This window comes from Lithobates pipiens, unplaced genomic scaffold (genome assembly GCF_037356315.1).
Source record: "Lithobates pipiens isolate NorthernLeopardFrog02 unplaced genomic scaffold, aLitPip1_a1.2 Scaffold_16, whole genome shotgun sequence".
NCBI lineage: Eukaryota > Metazoa > Chordata > Amphibia > Anura > Ranidae > Lithobates > Lithobates pipiens.
Window position 1 is genome coordinate 12266075 of NW_027507748.1, and position 18026 is coordinate 12284100.

General features: G+C 47.2%; 1 protein-coding gene across 1 annotated transcript in view; it reads right to left on the reverse strand.

Annotated features, from left to right (window-relative positions):
* Positions 1-18026, reverse strand: part of SPAG17 (sperm associated antigen 17) — a 290551-nt gene that overhangs the window by 12891 nt on the left and 259634 nt on the right. The window contains exons 42-43 of the mRNA XM_077479578.1: positions 16514-16674; positions 11687-11877 (exon numbers count right to left, since the gene is read on the reverse strand). Of these exons, the coding sequence (XP_077335704.1) occupies positions 11687-11877; positions 16514-16674 (352 nt within the window). The remainder of the gene's footprint in view (positions 1-11686; positions 11878-16513; positions 16675-18026) is intronic.

Here is an 18026-nt window from a genome sequence, read left to right on the forward strand (position 1 = left end):
ATACATTTTTTTTTTTACTAGTAATGGCGGCGATCAGCGATTTTTTTTATTGTGACTGCGACATTACGGCGGACACATCGGACATTTTTGACACATTTTTGGGACCATTGTCATTTATACAGCAATCACTGCTATACAAATGCACTGATTCCTGTGTAAATGACACTGGCAGTGAAGGGGTTAACCAGGAGGTGGCAGTGTAGGGGTTAAGTGTGTCCTAGGGGCGTGTTGTTAACTGTGGGGGGCGTGGGCTGTGTTTTACACATCACTGATCTCTGCTCCAATCACAGGGAGCAGAGATCAGTGTCAGTGTTGCTAGGCAGAATGGGGAGATGGTTGTTTACTTTAGCATCTCCCCGTTCTTCCTCCCCCGTGTGAGACGATCGCGGGTATTCCCACGGCGATCGAGTCCGCGGGACCCGCGACCGGACTCACGGAGGTCCCGACCGGCATGCACGTGATGTCACAGAGGCACATTTAAAGGGACGGACCTGTACGGCTCATGTGCCTGTCCGTGCCATTCTGCCGACGTACATCGTCGTGCGCCGGTTGGGAAGCGGTTAATTTATAGAAAGTGAGATGGAGTCTAGACAGGTGCACTGCCGAAAAATGTGTTTGTTTTCTTTTCATTCGTTTTTTTTTTTTTTTTTTCCGGAATTTGGAAATCGTAAAATTTGAAAATTCGGAAATGAGAATATAGGAAAGGAAAATCCGAAAAATTTTAAACTAATGAAAATCAGAAAATCAGAAAATTTTAAATAATAACCAATAATTAACTATTAAATTATAGGTATTGGATTTTCTTTTCAAATTGAATTGAATTTCTAAATTTTCGGAATTTTCGAATTTCCGAAAAATTCGGAAAAATTTGGATATTTCCGAATTAACGAATTAGTCTAAATTCGTAAAAAAACAAAAAAAAAAAACGAATTCGGAACTAAACGAATTGCACATGTCTAATGGTGTCTGTTTTTGAGTGGTACTTGGGATGGAAGTGGTGGAAGCCGAGGGCTAATTATCTGGAGATTAAGGCTACAATATTTAACTCTAATGTCGCGTACACACGATCAGACTGTCCGGCGGACTTAGCCCGGCGGACAAACCGCCGGACTTTGAAGCAGAGGTCCGCCGGACTTTCCGAACGAGCGGACCTGCCCACACACAACCAGACTTTTCCGGCAAACTAGGTCTGCCAGACTATGGCGGGCGTCCGCCGTACTTTTGAAATGAACGGACTTGCCCACACACGGAGGATAGTCCGTTCATTTTCAACGCAGCTCCAGGTAGCCGGGACTAGCGCAGGAGGCGGCGACATGGACACGTCGCTGGCCCAGTCACCTGGTATGGACTTAAAGGGGAAGCCCTACGCCGGAAAAACGGCGTGGGGGTCCCCTCCAAAGTCCATATCAGACCCTTATCTGATCACGCAGCCCGGCCGGTCAGGAAAGGGGGTGAGGACGAGCGAGCGCCCCCCCCTCCCCCTCCTGAGCCGTACCAGGCCGCGTGCCCTCAACATGGGGGGTGCTTTGGGGAAGGGGGGGCGCCTTGTCTCCATGTTGATGAGGACAAGGGCCTCTTCCCGACAACCCTGGCCGTTGGTTGTCGGGGTCTGCAGACGGGGGGCTTATCGGAATCCGGGAGCCCCTTTTAATAATAGTTTAGATACTGGCCCCCCACCCTATGTGAATGAGTATTGGAGTACAATGTACCCCTACCCATTCACCTGTGAAATGTTAAAAAAAAACACAACACACAAGGGTTTAAAATAATTTATTGCACAGCTCCGGGGGTCTTCTTCCGTCTTCGGGGGTCTTCTCCCCGGACTCCTCCGCTATCTTCTGCTAGCTCTTTTACTAGCGGAGGAGCCCGGCATTCTTCTTCGTCGCCGCCCTCTTCTTCCGACTTCGGGGGTCTTGTCCCCCTCTTCGGGGATCTTGTCCCCCCTCTTCGGGAGTCTTGTCCCCACTCTTCGGGAGTCTTGTCCCCCCTCTTCGGGAGCCTTGTCCCCCCTCTTCGGGAGACTTGTCCCCCCTCTTCGGGGATCTTGTCCCCCCTCTTCGGGGATCTTGTCCCCCCCTCTTCGGGAGACTTGTCCCCCCTCTTCGGGAGTCTTGTCCCCCTCTTCGGGAGTCTTGTCCCCCTCTTCGGTTCTTCCTGCCGGGCCTCCACTTTCTTCCTTTAGCTCTTTTACTAGCAGTGGCCCGGTCTTCTGTCGCCGCCGCCCCTTCTTCCGACTTCGGGGGTCTTGTCCCCCTCTTCGGTTCTTCTTGTCGGGCCTCCGCGCCTTCTTCCAGCTCTTTTACTAGCGGTGGCCCGGTCTTCTATCGCCGCCGCCGCCTTCTCTTCTTCTTGTTCTTCTTTTTGTTCTTCCGCCACACATGGGCGGACTCCGGTCCGGCGGATAGTCTGATCGTGTGTACGCGGCATAAGTTTACACTAATCAGACCTAATTAAATCCTTATTCTCCTTCTCCATTCACTTAATATTTTCCCGCTGATTTTTTATTTTTTTGTTCTTTTCAGTTTTATTAACCATTATTATTTAAAAGTTTTTTTGTGTTTTTTTTTTGCTTGTTTTGTAAAGATTTTTAGACCTTTTTTTTACATTTTCAATAAAAAAAAAAAAAAAGTGAAATGTAAAAAATACATAAAAAAACTTTATTTCATTTGTAAATAACTTTGCAATTTGCATGCGATGTCTGTGCGATGCAAATTCAGCCACACAGACTGTATGGTTTAAATTCACACCGGACTCGTGCACCAGAGTTGGACCGCATTGGGTGTTGACAAAACGCACGCGGTCCGATTCTTCAAAATCACACTGCAATTTGCAAACTGATTGCGCAGTGTCATTAACTTGTAATCAGTTTGTATGAATAGTTTTGCGATTTTGATGCTGTGCGGATTTACATTGAATTAGTGTGAACCCGTCACTTACCCTCTTGCCTACCGGGCACCCCCCCCCCCTTCCTGCCCAGGCCACTTTTCAGCTTTCAGCGCTGTCGCACTTTGAATGACAATTACACGGTCATGCTACACTGTACGCACGTGACATTTTTATAATTTTCTTCACAAAAATAGAGCTTTCTTTTGGTGGTATTTAATCACCTCTGGGTTTTTTTATTTTTTACAAAAAAAAGACCACAAATGTTGAAAAAAAAATTTTTTTACTTAGTTTCTGTCAGTAAATTTTGTTACTAAGTAATTTTTCTCCTTCACTCATGTGTGCTGATGAGGCTGCACCGATGGGCACTGATGAGGCAGCACTTATTGGGCACTGATTAGCTGGCACTGATGTGGCACTGATAGCTGGCACTGATGGGCACTGTTAGGTGGCACTCACGGGCACTGATAGGCGACGCTGGTGGGCACTGATAGGCGGCACGGATAGGCGGTACTGATGGGCATTGATCAACAGCAGTGATGGGCAACACTGATAGCCATCACTGACTGGCATTGCTAATGGGCATTGATTGGTGGCACTTGTGGGCAGTGGTAGGCACTGATTGCTGCCACTGGTGGGCACTGATTGCTGCTACTGGTGGGCACTGATTGCTGCCACTGGTGGGCACTGATGGGCACTGATTGCTGCCACTAGTGGGCACTGATTGCTGACACTGGTGGGCAATGGTGGGCACTGATTGCTGCTACTGGTGGGCACTGATTGCTGCCACTGGTGGGCAATGATGGGCACTGATTGCTGCCACTAGTGGGCACTGATTGCTGACACTGGTGGGCAATGGTGGTTACTGATTGCTGCCACTGGTGGGCATTGATTGGTGGCACTTGTGGGCAGTGGTGGGCACTGATTGCTGCCACTGGTGGGCAATGGTGGGCACTGCTTGCTGCCACTGGTGGGCACCAATTGCTGCCACTGGTGGGCATTGATTGGTGGCACTTGTGGGCAGTAGTGGGTACTGATTGCTGCCACTAGTGGGCACTGGTGGGCATTGATTGCTGCCACTGGTGGGCAATGGTGGTCACTGATTGCTGCCACTGGTGGGCAGTGGTGGGCACTGATTGCTGCCACTGGTGGGCATTGATTGGTGGCACTTGTGGGCAGTGGTGGGCACTGATTGCTGCCACTGGTGGGCATTGATTGGTGCCACTTGTGGGCAGTGGTGGGCACTGATTGCTGCCACTGGTGGGCAATGGTGGGCACTGATTGGTGACACAGTTGGTTCTTAATTGTAATCAAGGCACTGATGATCAGATGATTATTAACAGTTTTATGAACACATACAGTACAACACACATGTACCACCCCCCCCCCCCCTTAATCCCCTGTGCAGCCTTCCAACCAATACCAAATCTCATTCCATATTCCAAACTATAACAAATATTACCTGTCCAAAACATCAATGACAGTACCGTCCAACCCGCATACAGAAAAATATCATACTCATATCACTCCCCCGCCCAGTATAGCAAGCTTGAATTCAAAACCCAGCCCCATCACAATGGATTAATTCACAGTATCTTTAGCATATAGCCAACATTGCCACACTTTCTCAAATTTTTTGGGACATCCCCTACTTAAGTAGGTAGCTTTATACATTGGTAGCGATTTGTTAATTATACTTTCCCAGAATGACACCGTGGGCGGCTCTGGCCTCTTCCAACACAACAGAATAGCCTTACGGGCATAGAACAAGGAAAGAGAAATCTGGGTGCCAACTCCTCCACCAGCCCGAGTAAACATGTCGCGACCGTAACAGGAATCGGCACCGAAAGCACCGTCTGTATTAGTGTGTGTCACCCCTTTCCAGAATACTTGTATCTGCCGGCGCTGCCAGAACACATGGTCAAAGTCAGCATGATCGTCCGTGCAGCGCCAGCATACTGCCGCATCCGTGCCACATATATCCCAGCTATCCTTGCCGGGGTATAGTATACCCTGTGTAAAAGTTTAAATTCAATTAGTCTATCTCTAGCGGACACCAGCGTCTTAAATGGGTAATCCTACATATCATCCCAATCCTACCCCCCCCCCCCCACCCCGAAATCCGTTACCAATGCACTCCATGTGTTTCTACACTTTGTAAGCATTTTCGGCCTTTCTACAAATAGTTCTTTATAAACTGCAGAGAGGGGTTTGATTAGGTCCTCTTTCCTCAACAAGCTCTCCATGTGCTCAAGCTGCAATGGATCCTGGGCCTGTCCCCATGCACGGGGAGTCCCTACCAGTCTTCCAGGATAAAGTGGTGAACAGACTTCGCTGCATTGCTAAGGAGGAACAGAAACTTGCTGTCATGAAAGAAGATCTCAGTAAAAAGAAATCCCTGCATAGTAAGTCTGGAAACAGTAAGAGGGAAGTCTCTAAGCTGAAGTCTCTGGAAGAGGATTTGAAAAAGCAGGAGAAATTGGTCGCCTCTCTGAAGGAGAGCAGCGGTGTGTTCAGAGAAAAGTGTGAGAATGAGGAGAGATTCCAACAGATGAAGGAAAGTGCCTGTGCTAGTACCAGCCAGAGGGTGGATGCCAGAGCAACGGCAACCTTATGGATGGGGGGGTAAGGAAGTGGCTTCACATGGTGGCCCCAGTACTACCCCTGTCTCAGGATCTGTCATGTCTGAGTCAGTATCTGCCCCCTCCCTCCCCAGCAGCCTGGGTCATCTCAGGAGGAGGTTGAAGAAAATAGCAGATTGCTGCGGGCCATTACAGAAATGGAATCTCCCTTGAGTGGCACCGACTCATCAGATGAGGATCATGGTAAAGGAGTGCTTGCTGAAAATCTCTCTCAGTGTGTGGAGGAATTTCCTGATATTGAACCTGCCAACAGATCCTTGCAATCAGCAGGGAATGCAGGAGGAGATGGCGTGTATCCTGACAGAGAAGTTTCTGCGGGCTGCGAGGAGTCCCACATGGACACTAACAGTGCAGAGCAGGAATGTCGCATGAACATTGAAACTGCAGCGCAGGAGGGCCGTATGAAGGCTGAAACAACTGATCCGTTACCAATGCACTCCATGTGTTTCTACACTTTGTAAGCATTTTCGGCCTTTCTACAAATAGTTCTTTATAAACTGCAGAGAGGGGTTTGATCAGGTCCTCTTTCCTCAACATGCTCTCCAGGGGAGACACACCCAGCTCCAAAGCATCAGAACCAAACTGAGTAAGGAAGGCGTGGCTCAACTGGAGGTAACGAAAGAAATACCAATTAGGAAGGTTATATTTTTCTTTCAGTTGGTCAAACGTGTATAGCCTTGTCCCCCCCCCCCCCCCACTATATGCTTTAATTGTTTGATGCCGACTCTGGCCCAAATTACTGGATCCGGAATTGCACCAAAATGAGACAGTCTGGGATTAAACCAGAGAGGGGTGACCAGCTCCCTGCCTCTGTTTTCATCAAAGCCTGTGCCTTATCCCACGCGCGTACTGTTGTTCGCATTGAGGCGGTCAAGGGCGAGGCAGTTTGTGGGCCCCTATAAACTAGATAAGATAAACTCTCATATGAACCTAGACGGGCTGCCTCTAATACCGTCGCCGAGTCCCCCGCGTCCTTCGTCAACCAGCGCCTAACAATCACCATCTGTCCCGCTATAAAATATTTAAAAAGATCAGGTAGCGCCAATCCGCCCTGACCCCAAGGTTCCTGTAAAGTACGCAAAACTTATCCTAGGATGCCCAGCGGCCCAATAAAAAAGGAGCTAAAAAGACTATTAACCCGTCGAAAAAAAAAAGAACAGGGAATCCAAAATCGGAGTGTTCCGCAAGAGGTAAAGAAAAACCGGCAGGATTTTCATTTTAACCACTTGCCGACCGCCGCACGCCAATCTACGTCCTATTTTTGAAGAGGGATATCTCGGTAACGGCAGCAGCTGCTGCCACAACCGAGATATCCATCTCTTCAGGCGGCGGTCGGCTGTACGATAACGGTGGTCTCCGCGGCGGATTCGCCGTGAGATCACCGCTATCGGCGGCGGGAGAGGTGCCACCCCCTCCCGCACCTTCTGCCGCTTACCGGAGCCGTCGGTAGCGGCGGAGGCGTTCGGGTCCTTTCATCTGCCGGGCATAGAGACAAGTGAGGCTAAGATGACCCCCACTCGTCTCTATACCATAGGAGGGCGGAAGCGACGTCAAAACGTCACTTCCGCCCATACCTCTTAAAGGTATATTTTTTTTTAAATGTCAGATTTTCTTTTTCTTTTTTTTTCTTTTTTTTGCATTTTAGCCCAAATATGAGATCTGAGGACTTTTTGACCCCCCAGATCTCATATATAAGAGGACCTGTCATGCTTTTTTCTATTACAAGGGATCTTTACATTCCTTGTAATAGGAATAAAAGTGATCCATTTTTTTAAAAAAAAAAAAAACAGTGTAAAAATAAATAAAATCAATTAAAATAAATAAGAAAAAAAATTTAATTTTTTTTAAAAACACCCCGTCACGACGAGCTTGCGCACAGAAGCGAGCGCATACGTGAGTAGCGCCCGCATATGAAAACAGTGGTCAAACCACACATGTGAGGTATCGCCGCGATCGGTAGAGCGAGAGCAATAATTCTAGCCCTAGAGCTCCTCTGTAACGCAAAAAATGCAACCTGTAGAATTTTTTAAATGTCGCTTATTGAGATTTTTGAGGCTAAAAGTTTGACGCCATTCCACGAGCGGGCGCAATTTTGAAGCGTGACATGTTGGGTATCAATTTACTCGGCGTACCATTATCTTTCACAATATAAAAAAAAATTGGGCTAATTTTACTGATGTCTTATTTTTTTTATTCAAAAAAGTGAATTTTTTCCAAAAAAAGTGCGCTTGTAAGACCGCTGCGCAAAATACGGTGTGAAAAAAAGTATTTCAATGACCGCCATTTTATTCTCTAGGGTGTTAGAAAAAAAACAATATAAAATGTTTGGGGGTTCTAAGTAATTTTCTAGCAAAAAAAACAGTTTTAAACATGAAAAAGAGGCCTGGTCCTTAAGTGGTTACGTAGGTTAACCCTACCAATCAGAGACAGCGGCAGATGTTTCCATGCCTCCAGTTGCACTTTGACCCTGGTCAATAATGGTAGAAGATTAAGAGACATAAAGTCACCCACTCGGGGGTGATATATGTATCCCCAAATACTTAAAGTGGTGTTGCCACCAAAAATTAAAACTGCTTAAAATTCGTAAAAAAAATAAAAAAAAAATAATTGGCAAAAAAAAAATTTTTTACTCACCTCTAAATACCGGTTGCTAGGGGGTCCCTCGTAATCTGCCTTCCTCATTGCCCGGGCTGGTGACATCACTTCCCCTCGCGCCGCACATTCACCTGGGACCTGTCATGTGTCCCAGGTGACTGTACGGCGTATCACGGCGCCCTGCGCCGCTCGCGCATGCGCAGTGGGTGCCCGGCTGTGAAGCCACAGCCGGGTGCCCACAGTATGCATGACGGCGCCGCGAGCGGAGCGGGGAGCGAGGGGGGGGGCTTCGTTCCCCCGCATCGCTGGACCCTGGGGCAGGTAAGTGTCCAATTATTAAAAGCCAGCAGCTGCAGTATTTGTAGCTGCTGACTTTTAATTTTTTTTTTTTTAGGGGGTACCCCACTTTAAACTCCTCCACCCAAGCTATGGGGAACCCTGTTGGATGCCAGAGCCCTGGCACCCGAGTCAATAGCCATCACCGTGGACTTCTCCCAGTTAACTCGGAGTCCGGAGAACGTGGCAAATTTGTCAAGCACCCCGAACACCGCCTCCAATGACGGCCCTGCATCACGCAGGAAAAGAAGAATGTCGTCCGCGTAAAGTGCAATGCATTCCCGGATGCCCCCTACCTCCAACGCTCCCCACTTCGGGTTCTGATTACATCCCTAGCTGTCCCCTGTGAGGAGATGCCATTGATCGGCTCTCCTCTCCTCACCCTCTGTCAGTGTGAGGAAAGGAGCACCGATTACCGGCATCTCCGTGTTTACACGTGACCGGCTGTGATTGGACACAGCCGATCACATGGTTAAAGAGCCGCGGATGCAGCTCTTTACAGCGATCAGGGTCACTCCGTATCCTAGCAACACGCTGCGGCCACGATCGCCACGCTGCGCGCCCCCCCGTGGGCACACGAGAAAGCGGTCATTCTGGGACGCCGTCATATGACATCCACCCAGAACGAGAGCCGCACCGCCCAGCTGTCATATGATGGTGGGCAGGAGGCAACTAGTAAAACAGGATAAATTACAGAATAAAATGCACTGGTATCAGGGGCGTAACTATAGGGGGTGCAGCAGTCGCGACCGCAACCGGGCCCTGTGATGCAGGGGGCCCATGCAGCCCCCTCTACATATGGCCGGCAGCAGCATAGGCAACTAGCACACACTATTACATACCCCCTCCATATCCCCCTGGGGACAGGGACCCCTTCTCACGTGAGGACAGGGACCCCTTCTCACCTGGGGGCAGTAACTTCATCTGCCCTGGAGAAAAGGACCTCATCTCTTCTGGGGACGGGGACCCAATCCTGCCTGGGGACAGTCCCCCAATGGGGCACCTAAAAATGTAAAAAAATAAATAAATAAACTGCTGATACCAGTGGTGGAACTACATGGCTCACAAAAGTCATACCTGTGATCACGCTCCCTGGAGTTCCACCACCGGACTCGGAGGGAAGGGCCCTGGCTGGGGTTCAGGGGGGCCCTTCATGGTTTCTTGCATCGGGGCCCTGAAGGTTCTAGTTACGCCACTGACTGGTATGTTCAGTAACACTATTTATTTTTATACTAAGACCCCATTTCACACGCAAGCGAAAATCCGAAAATCCAAAAGAACGAAAAAAAAAAAAAAAACGAAAATAAGAAGGAAAATCCAAAAATCTGAAATAATAACTAACAATAACATAATTATTACTAAACTATTAAATTATAAATATTGGAATTTCCTTTCAAATTTGGCTGTTAGAGAACGTGATGAATTTATCGGAAGTTACAAATTATCCGAAATAACGAATGGCGTATCTAAATGAATGGAACGTAACAAATTAATAATAATAATAATAATAATAATAATAATAATAATAATAATAATTTATTATTTGTTCCATTCCATGTGCTTAGAGATGCAGCATTCGTTATTTCGCATAATTCATCACATCAGATAAATTCGTATTCGTTACGTTCACTAACAGCCAAATTTGAAAGGAAATTCCAATACCTATAATTTAATAATAAGTAATAGTTAAGTTATCTGCTTAAGGACCGCCTCACGCCGATATACGTCGGCAGAATGGCACGGCTGGGCACAATCACGTACCTGTACGTGGCTCTTTAAGTGCCCAGCCGTAGGTCGGGAGCGCGCCGACCCGGTCCTGAGCTCAGTGACCGTGGGCCGCGGGACCCCGCGGACCCGATCGCTGCCGGTGTCCCGCGATCGGGTCACAGAGCTGAAGAACGAGGAGAGGTCTGTGTAAACAAACGTCTGCCCGTGCTTGCTACTGTGGCTGTCACCGATAGTCTCTTCCCTTTTTTTGGGAAGGACGATCAGTGACGTCACGTGCCAGGCCACGCCCCCTACAATAAAAAAAAAAAAGCACATAACGTCATACATAACACCTACACTGCCCCCTAGTGTTTAACTCCTTCACTGCCAGTGTCATTTACACAGGAATCAGTGCATTTAAATAGGACTGATTGCTGTATAAATGACAATGGTCCCAAAAATGGGTCAAAAATGTCCGACGTGTCCGCCATAATGTCGCAGTCCCAATAAAAATCGCTGATCGCCGTCATTACTAGTAAAAAAAAAAAAAAAATTATAAAAATGCTATAAAACTATCCCCTATTTTGAAAACGCTATAACTTTTGCGCAAACCAATCAATAATCGCTAATTGTGATTTTTTTTTTACCGAAAATATGTAGAAGAATACGTATCGGCCTAAACTGAGGAAAAAAATGTTTTTTTATATATTTTTTGGGGGATATTTATTATAGCAAAAAGTTAAAAATATTGAATTTTTTTCAAAATTGACGCTCTATTTTTGTTTATAGCGCAAAAAATAAAAACCGCAGAGGTGATCAAATACCACCAAAAGAAAACTATTTGTGGGGAAAAAAGGACACCAATTTTGTTTGGGAGCCACGTCGCACAACCGCGCAATTGTCAGTTAAAGCGACGCAGTGCCAAATCGCAAAAGGGGGCTTGGTCCTTTGGCTGCAAATTGGTCCCAGGCTTAAGTGGTTATTATTAGTTAATTATTATTTCGAATTTTCGGATTTTCGTTCCTTTGAATTTTCGGATTTTCTTTCTTATTTTCACATTTTTGAATTTACGAATTTTGGAATTTACATATTGCGATCATAACGAATGACCCAAAAAACAAAAAACAAAAAAAAATAAATAAAAAAAAACAAATGAAATGAAAACAAACACATTTTTCGGCAGTGCACACATCTATAAAACAACAACTCACCAGTTTATAACGTAGCAAAAAAAAAAAAATCAATAAAACTACACATTCATTTACTAAAACTGGAGCAGACAGAATCGGGAGCAGTTGTGTATAGTTACCAATCAGCTTCTACTTGTTCAGCTTTGAAAACGAAAGCCAAGAGCTGATTGGTTGCCAAGCACATCTACTCCAGTCTTAGCAAATTGCACTCAATGTTTTTTTTTTTTGTTACAATGTTGTTATTGCTCCCCCCCCCCCCCCCCGACTGTGAAGGGTTTATAAACCCTGTACTCCACATTTGTCAGTAATATTCTTATATTATTGAGGGATTACCTGCAGAAGTCCACTCCGACATTCTTTATGATCACTGTCAGGGCGTACGTGTGCCCCTCTCTGAGCACCCCAAACTGCGCCACCGCCGGGGTGAGGTGGAATCCTCGTGGGACGCGTTTCACAGCGCTGTTTGAAGGCGTGGTGGAGGAAGTGCGCACCACGCGTCTCACCGGATCTTCCACCACCGCAAACTGGAGGAGACACAAAAATACAAGATAAGTATACAGGGGGGACACCGCAAACACCTCCCTGTATAATGACCAGCAAGAGGAGCTTACACTCTAATGTCCCCCCTCAGTCACACACTATTATTATTATACATTTATATAGCTCTGACATATACTGCAGCGCTGTACAAAGAACATCAACCCTGGGCCTGTCCTGCAGGCATCTCCCCCAGCCCCCATGCAGTGGGTGAGGGGAGATGAAGGTGGAAGCTCTCAAGAGGCACTGAGGCCTACTCCATGTGCTCAATCTGCAATGGATCCTGGGCCTGTCCCCATGCATGGGGAGTCCCTACCAGTCTTCCAGGATAAAGTGGTGAACAGACTTCGCTGCATTGCTAAGGAGGAACAGAAACTTGCTGTCATGAAAGAAGATCTCACTAAAAAGAAATCCCTGCATAGTAAGTCTGGAAACAGTAAGAGGGAAGTCTCTAAGCTGAAGTCTCTGGAAGAGGATTTGAAAAAGCAGGAGAAGTTGGTCGCCTCTCTGAAGGAGAGCAGCGGTGTGTTCAGAGAAAAGTGTGAGAATGAGGAGAGATTCCAACAGATGAAGGAAAGTGCCTGTGCTAGTACCAGCCAGAGAGTGGATGCCAGAGCAACGGCAACCTTATGGATGGGGGGGTAAGGAAGTGGCTTCACATGATGGCCCCAGTACTACCCCTGTCTCAGGATCTGTCGTGTCTGAGTCAGTATCTGCCCCCTCCCTCCCCAGCAGCCTGGGTCATCTCAGGAGGAGGTTGAAGAAAATAGAAGATTGCTGCGGGCCATTACAGAAATGGAATCTCCCTTGAGTGGCACCGACTCATCAGATGAGGATCATGGTAAAGGAGTGCTTGCTGAAAATCTCTCTCAGTGTGTGGAGGAATTTACTGATATTGAACCTGCCAACAGATCCTTGCAATCAGCAGGGAATGCAGGAGGAGATGGCGTGTATCCTGACAGAGAAGTTTCTGCGGGCTGCGAGGAGTCCCACATGGACACTAATGCCCCGTACACACGAGCGGACTTTTCAACATCCAAAGTCCGAAGGACCGAGTCCGTCAGACTATCCGATCGTGTGTGGGCTGCAACGGACTTTTGATTCGCCAAAGTCTGACGGACTTTAGAAATGAAGCATGCTTCAAATTTTCCCGAAGGAACTCCGCCGGACCCGGTCCCCTTCGAAAACTCCGCTCGTGTGTATGCTACTCCGACGGACTAAAACCGACGCTAGGGCAGCTATTGGCTACTGGCTATGAACTTCCTTATTCGAGTCAGGTCGTACATCATCACGTTCGAATCCGTCAGAGTTTAGTGTGATCGTGTGTGGCCAAGTCCGTTCGGCCGAAAAGTCTGTCAGAACTCCGTCGGAACTCCGGCGGAACTCCTTTGGAAGTCTGTCGGACATAAGTCCTCTCGTGTGTACGGGGCATAACAGTGCAGAGCAGGAATGTCGCATGAACATAGAAACTGCAGAGCAGGAGGGCCGTATGAAGGCTGAAACAACTGGTGTTTCTTCTAAACAGAAGACTTTACTTGATGGCGGGACTGCTGGTAACTGTGCTACTTCTGGGACTATGGTGAGCGGGACTGTTGTGCTGGAGGGGAGGAGGGAGGATCAAGTGGTGGGTAATTTACCAAACCCGATTTCAGAGGTTCCCATGCCACCAGTTAATATTCCTATGCAGCCATTTAATGTGTCATCTGTCCCAATTAGGAATTACGCTAAGGCTGTGTCGGAACAAAGTCATGCTGCTGCTGGTGGAAGGGAGCCACTTTCACCTAACGCACCTTCTTCCATTAAATGCAGGAATGTGGTACAGCTCAGGTGGGAAGGAGGAGGTATTCCCCCTATCAGGAGGAAGGTCGTGGATAAGATCCTAGCCATGTGATTTAAGAAAGGATATTTATGCTCTTATCAGTCCAGCTGGATCCTTGGAATATGATTTGTCATTTGTGCGTCCAAAGTCACTGGATCTCTTTTGGGAGTGGCTTGATCATGTATACAGGGGCCAGCCAGACTGGAAGGGGCTTGTCCCTAAGGTAATCTCACGACAGCCCTTGATTAAGAATGTGACTATCCTGACTTGGAATGAGTCTATACCCCTGAGGATTTATGGGTCTGGTTAAGGAGGTTTGGTGAAACTTTGTGCCTGCTAAAAAAGACTGTGGATGATAGAGGAATCTGGACGGGTGGGTGGTCAGTGTCAATGAGGTTGAGAGTGTGTGGGAATGTGGTCCAGCATTTGCCCTCCTCTGCTTTTATTGTTCGAGATAGGATTACCGTTTTTTTACCCTGGACAACTTAAGGTGTGCCATAAATGTGAAGTCAAGGGACATTTCTCCTCTAAGGCCCCATTCACACCTGAACGTAGCGTTTTCAGGCAGAAAATCGCGTGATTTTATCCACGATTTTGCAGCGTTTTTGCTGCGTTTTTTACCACGTTTTTCTGTGATTTTGTGCAGGGCAAAAGGTCACCAATGTAAAAAGAAGAAAAACGCCCAAATCTGATTTGAGCGACAAAAAAGGGTCCAGAACTTGTTTAACCACTTTCTGACCAGACCAAATTGCTGGTCAAAGACCAGACCACTTTTTGCGATTCGGCACTGCGTCGCTTTAACTGACAATTGCGCGGTCGTGCGACGTGGCTCCCAAACAAAATTGACGTCCTTTTTTTCCCACAAATAGAGCTTTCTTTTGGTGGTATTTGATCACCCCTGCGGTTTTTATTTTTTGCGCTATAAACAAAAATAGAGCGACAATTTTGAAAAAAACGCATTATTTTTTACTTTTTGTTATAATAAATATCCCCCAAAAATATATAAAAAAACATTTTTTTCCCTCAGTTTAGGCCGATACGTATTCTTCTACATATTTTTGGTAAAAAAAAAATCGCAATTAGCGATTATTGATTGGTTTGCGCAAAAGTTATAGCGTTTACAAAATAGGGATAGTTTTATAGCATTTTTATTAATTATTTTTTATTATTATTTTTTACTAGTAATGGCGGCGATCAGCGATTTTTATTGTGACTGCGACATTGTGGGGGACCCATCGGACATTTTTGACACATTTTTGGGACCATTGTCATTTATACAGTAATCACTGCTATATAAATGCAGTGATTCCTGTGTAAATGACACTGGCAGTGAAAGGGTTAACCAGTGGGTGGCAGTGTAGGGGTTAAGTGTTCCTAGGGGCGTGTTACTAACTGTGGGGGGGTTGGGCTTTCATTTAGTGAACACTGATCTCTGCTCCAATCACATGGAGCAAAGATCAGCGTCACTAGTTGCTAGGCAGAATGGAGAAATGTTGTTTACAACGGCACTTCTCCATTCGGCCGCTCCGTGAGACGATCGCGGGTCCCGCAACCGGACTCACGGGGGTCCCGACCAGCGTGGGAGCGCGCTGGCAGCGGCGCGCTCCCGATGGCAGGGCGGCAAATTTAAAGGGACGTACATGTACGCCCATTTGCCTGCCCGTGCCATTCTGTCGACGTACATCGTCGTGCGCTGGTCGGCAACTGGTTAAGCTTCAGGCATTTGGCAACATGGAGTGGAAATGTGAACCATCTCCACTGAGAATAACTGATTTTTTTTCCCCTCCAGCGTTTTGTAGCTTCAGGCTTCAAGCTACAAAACGCTCAGATGTGAATAGGGCCTAACTGTCCAGAACAGAAGTGCTCTTTGTGCCAGGAACTGGGGCATCTGGCAAGGGACTGTAACATCATTAAATGTAACTTATGTGATAAGGTAGGTCACCCTTATAGCCGGTGCCCTGAGGCTTTGCACAATAAGTCAGAGCTAGTGGAGGAATTTTTCTGTCTGGATAGAGAAGAGTCAGGGTTGGCGGAGGTTGTGCCAGGGGATCCTAGTGTCTCTGCCCCATCAGAATCTGTGTCTGTGAGGCCCTCTGTGGTGTCAGTGTCCCCCCCAGTCTGTGGTCTCCCAGTCAGTGTCAGAAAGTGTGGTTGTCAGGCCTGTGTCTGCACCCCATTGTTTCTCCTAGTGTAGTGAAGGCAGTGGAGGGTGCCGGACCAGAATGTATGGTGGTGCCAACCCCTCCTCCTCGATGTGACAGAAGTGCGGCTGGAGGTCAGCAGACACCGAGTGGGGTGGAGTGAGAGGTGGATTGGATGATGTGGGAGGAGGGAAGGGAATGAGGGTGGCTGGTGCAGAATGCAAGTCGGGGTGAATGATGTGGGGGGAGGGGTAAATGGGGGGGGTTTTTGGAATGGCATCCTGATGGCGATTAAATCTCAAAATGTTTCTTAGCCTGGATTGTGTTGAAGTTGAGGTTCGGGGTTTGAGGTCTCTTTTTTGTTGCCATTAAAATATGTTTCTTTCTGTGTTATCTTGTCAGGAAACATTTTTCTTTACTTGCTGATGTAAGCACGCTTGTTTTTGTTTAGTTGTTTATTTTTGTGCAAATATGTTTTTATTAATGAGCTGTAGGTTTGTATGATTTTTTTTTTTAATAAACAAAAATTTACACTCTAACGTCCCCCCCCACAGTCACACACTATTATTATACATTTATATAGCTCTGACATATACCGCAGCGCTGTACAGAGAACATTGAGCCATTCACATCAGTCTCTGAACCAGAGGAGCTTACACTCACCTTGGTATTCAATACAGATGCTGGTTTCCCGCTGAGGATGGACACGGGTAGTCTCACTTTCTCCCTCCGGGGGCGCCCCGTCACATCCGTGTTCAGGCTGCTGCTGAGGGGGTGATACGTCTGAGCCGCCATCATCTCTGGCCAGACAAAGTTTACCCCGTCTGGAGGAGGAACCGTTGGTTTGGTTAAATGGACATTTTCCTTTGATTTCCATTCCCGCCACCATCACCGCATCATTATTATAGGGAAACTTCCTCTTCCATTCTGTAAATAAAACACCTCCTCTGATCTCCTTAATATGACTGTAGAGCCCCCGGTACACACGGGCCGAATGTCGTTTTGACATTTGCCGGTTCAAAAGAAAAAACGGCTGACGTTCAACTGGCTTCTGTTGGACGCGTGTGCTGGAAGACTCCCGATCAGCGCTGTCAGCCAATGGCAGAGAGCACTGATCGGGGTGTTTTGGCAGAGGGGGCGTTCCCCTGTCAGAACACAACAGCTCAGCAGGGGAGATCGCTGGACTAACCTTGCATTGTTAGTACAGCGGCTCCAGACCGGAGCTGTCAGGTTTTTTTTTTTGTGCAACCCGCGAAAAAAAAAAATCCTGTAGCGTGTACCCGGCTTAAAGCTGGACAAACAGCATTGTGGATGTTTCACATCATTAACCACTTTAATACTGGGCACTTATACACCTTCCTGCCCAGACCAATTTTGAGCTTTCAGCGCTGTCGCATTTTGAATGACAATTGCGCGGTCATGTTACACTGTACCCAAACTAAATTTTTATCATTTTGTTCCCACAAATAGAGCTTTCTTTTGGTGGTATTTGATCGCCTCTGGGATTTTTATTTTCTGCTAAACAAATAAAAAAAAGACAGAAAATCTTGAAAAAAAAAACATGTTTTTTTTTTGTTTCAGTTACAAAACTTTGTAAATAAGTAAGTTTTCTCCTTCACTGATGGGCACTGACGGGGCTGCAGTGATGGGCACTGATAAGGTGGCACTGATGGGCACCGATGAGGTGGCACCAATGAAGTGGCACCGATAGGCGGCACTGATATGCGACACAGACACTGATAGGCGGCACTGATATGCGACACAGACACTGATAGGTGGCACGGATTGGCATGGGTGGGCGGCATGGATAGGCGGCACGGATGGGGGGAGGGGCACTTGAGCTGGAGGGATGGGTGGGGGTGGAGAGATTTGTGCTGGGAGGGGGATTTCAGCAGGGGGGGTGGATTTGTACTGGGGATAGGGGGAAAGCATGCAGGTTCATGCTCAGTTTGTTTTGGGGGGGGGGGGGATTTTTGCTGACACATATTGGTCATACATTCGGGGGGGGGGCAGTTTGGCATGTTCGCCCTGGGCTCTAGATGTCCCTGTCCCAGCACTGGTTGGCAGTAAAAACATGGCTCAATTACGTGTTTTACCTCCTCCCCACCCAACACAACTGCATGTCTATACGAGCCCTAAGAGAAATGTAATCAAACTAGGGGGCTCCTCAATGACC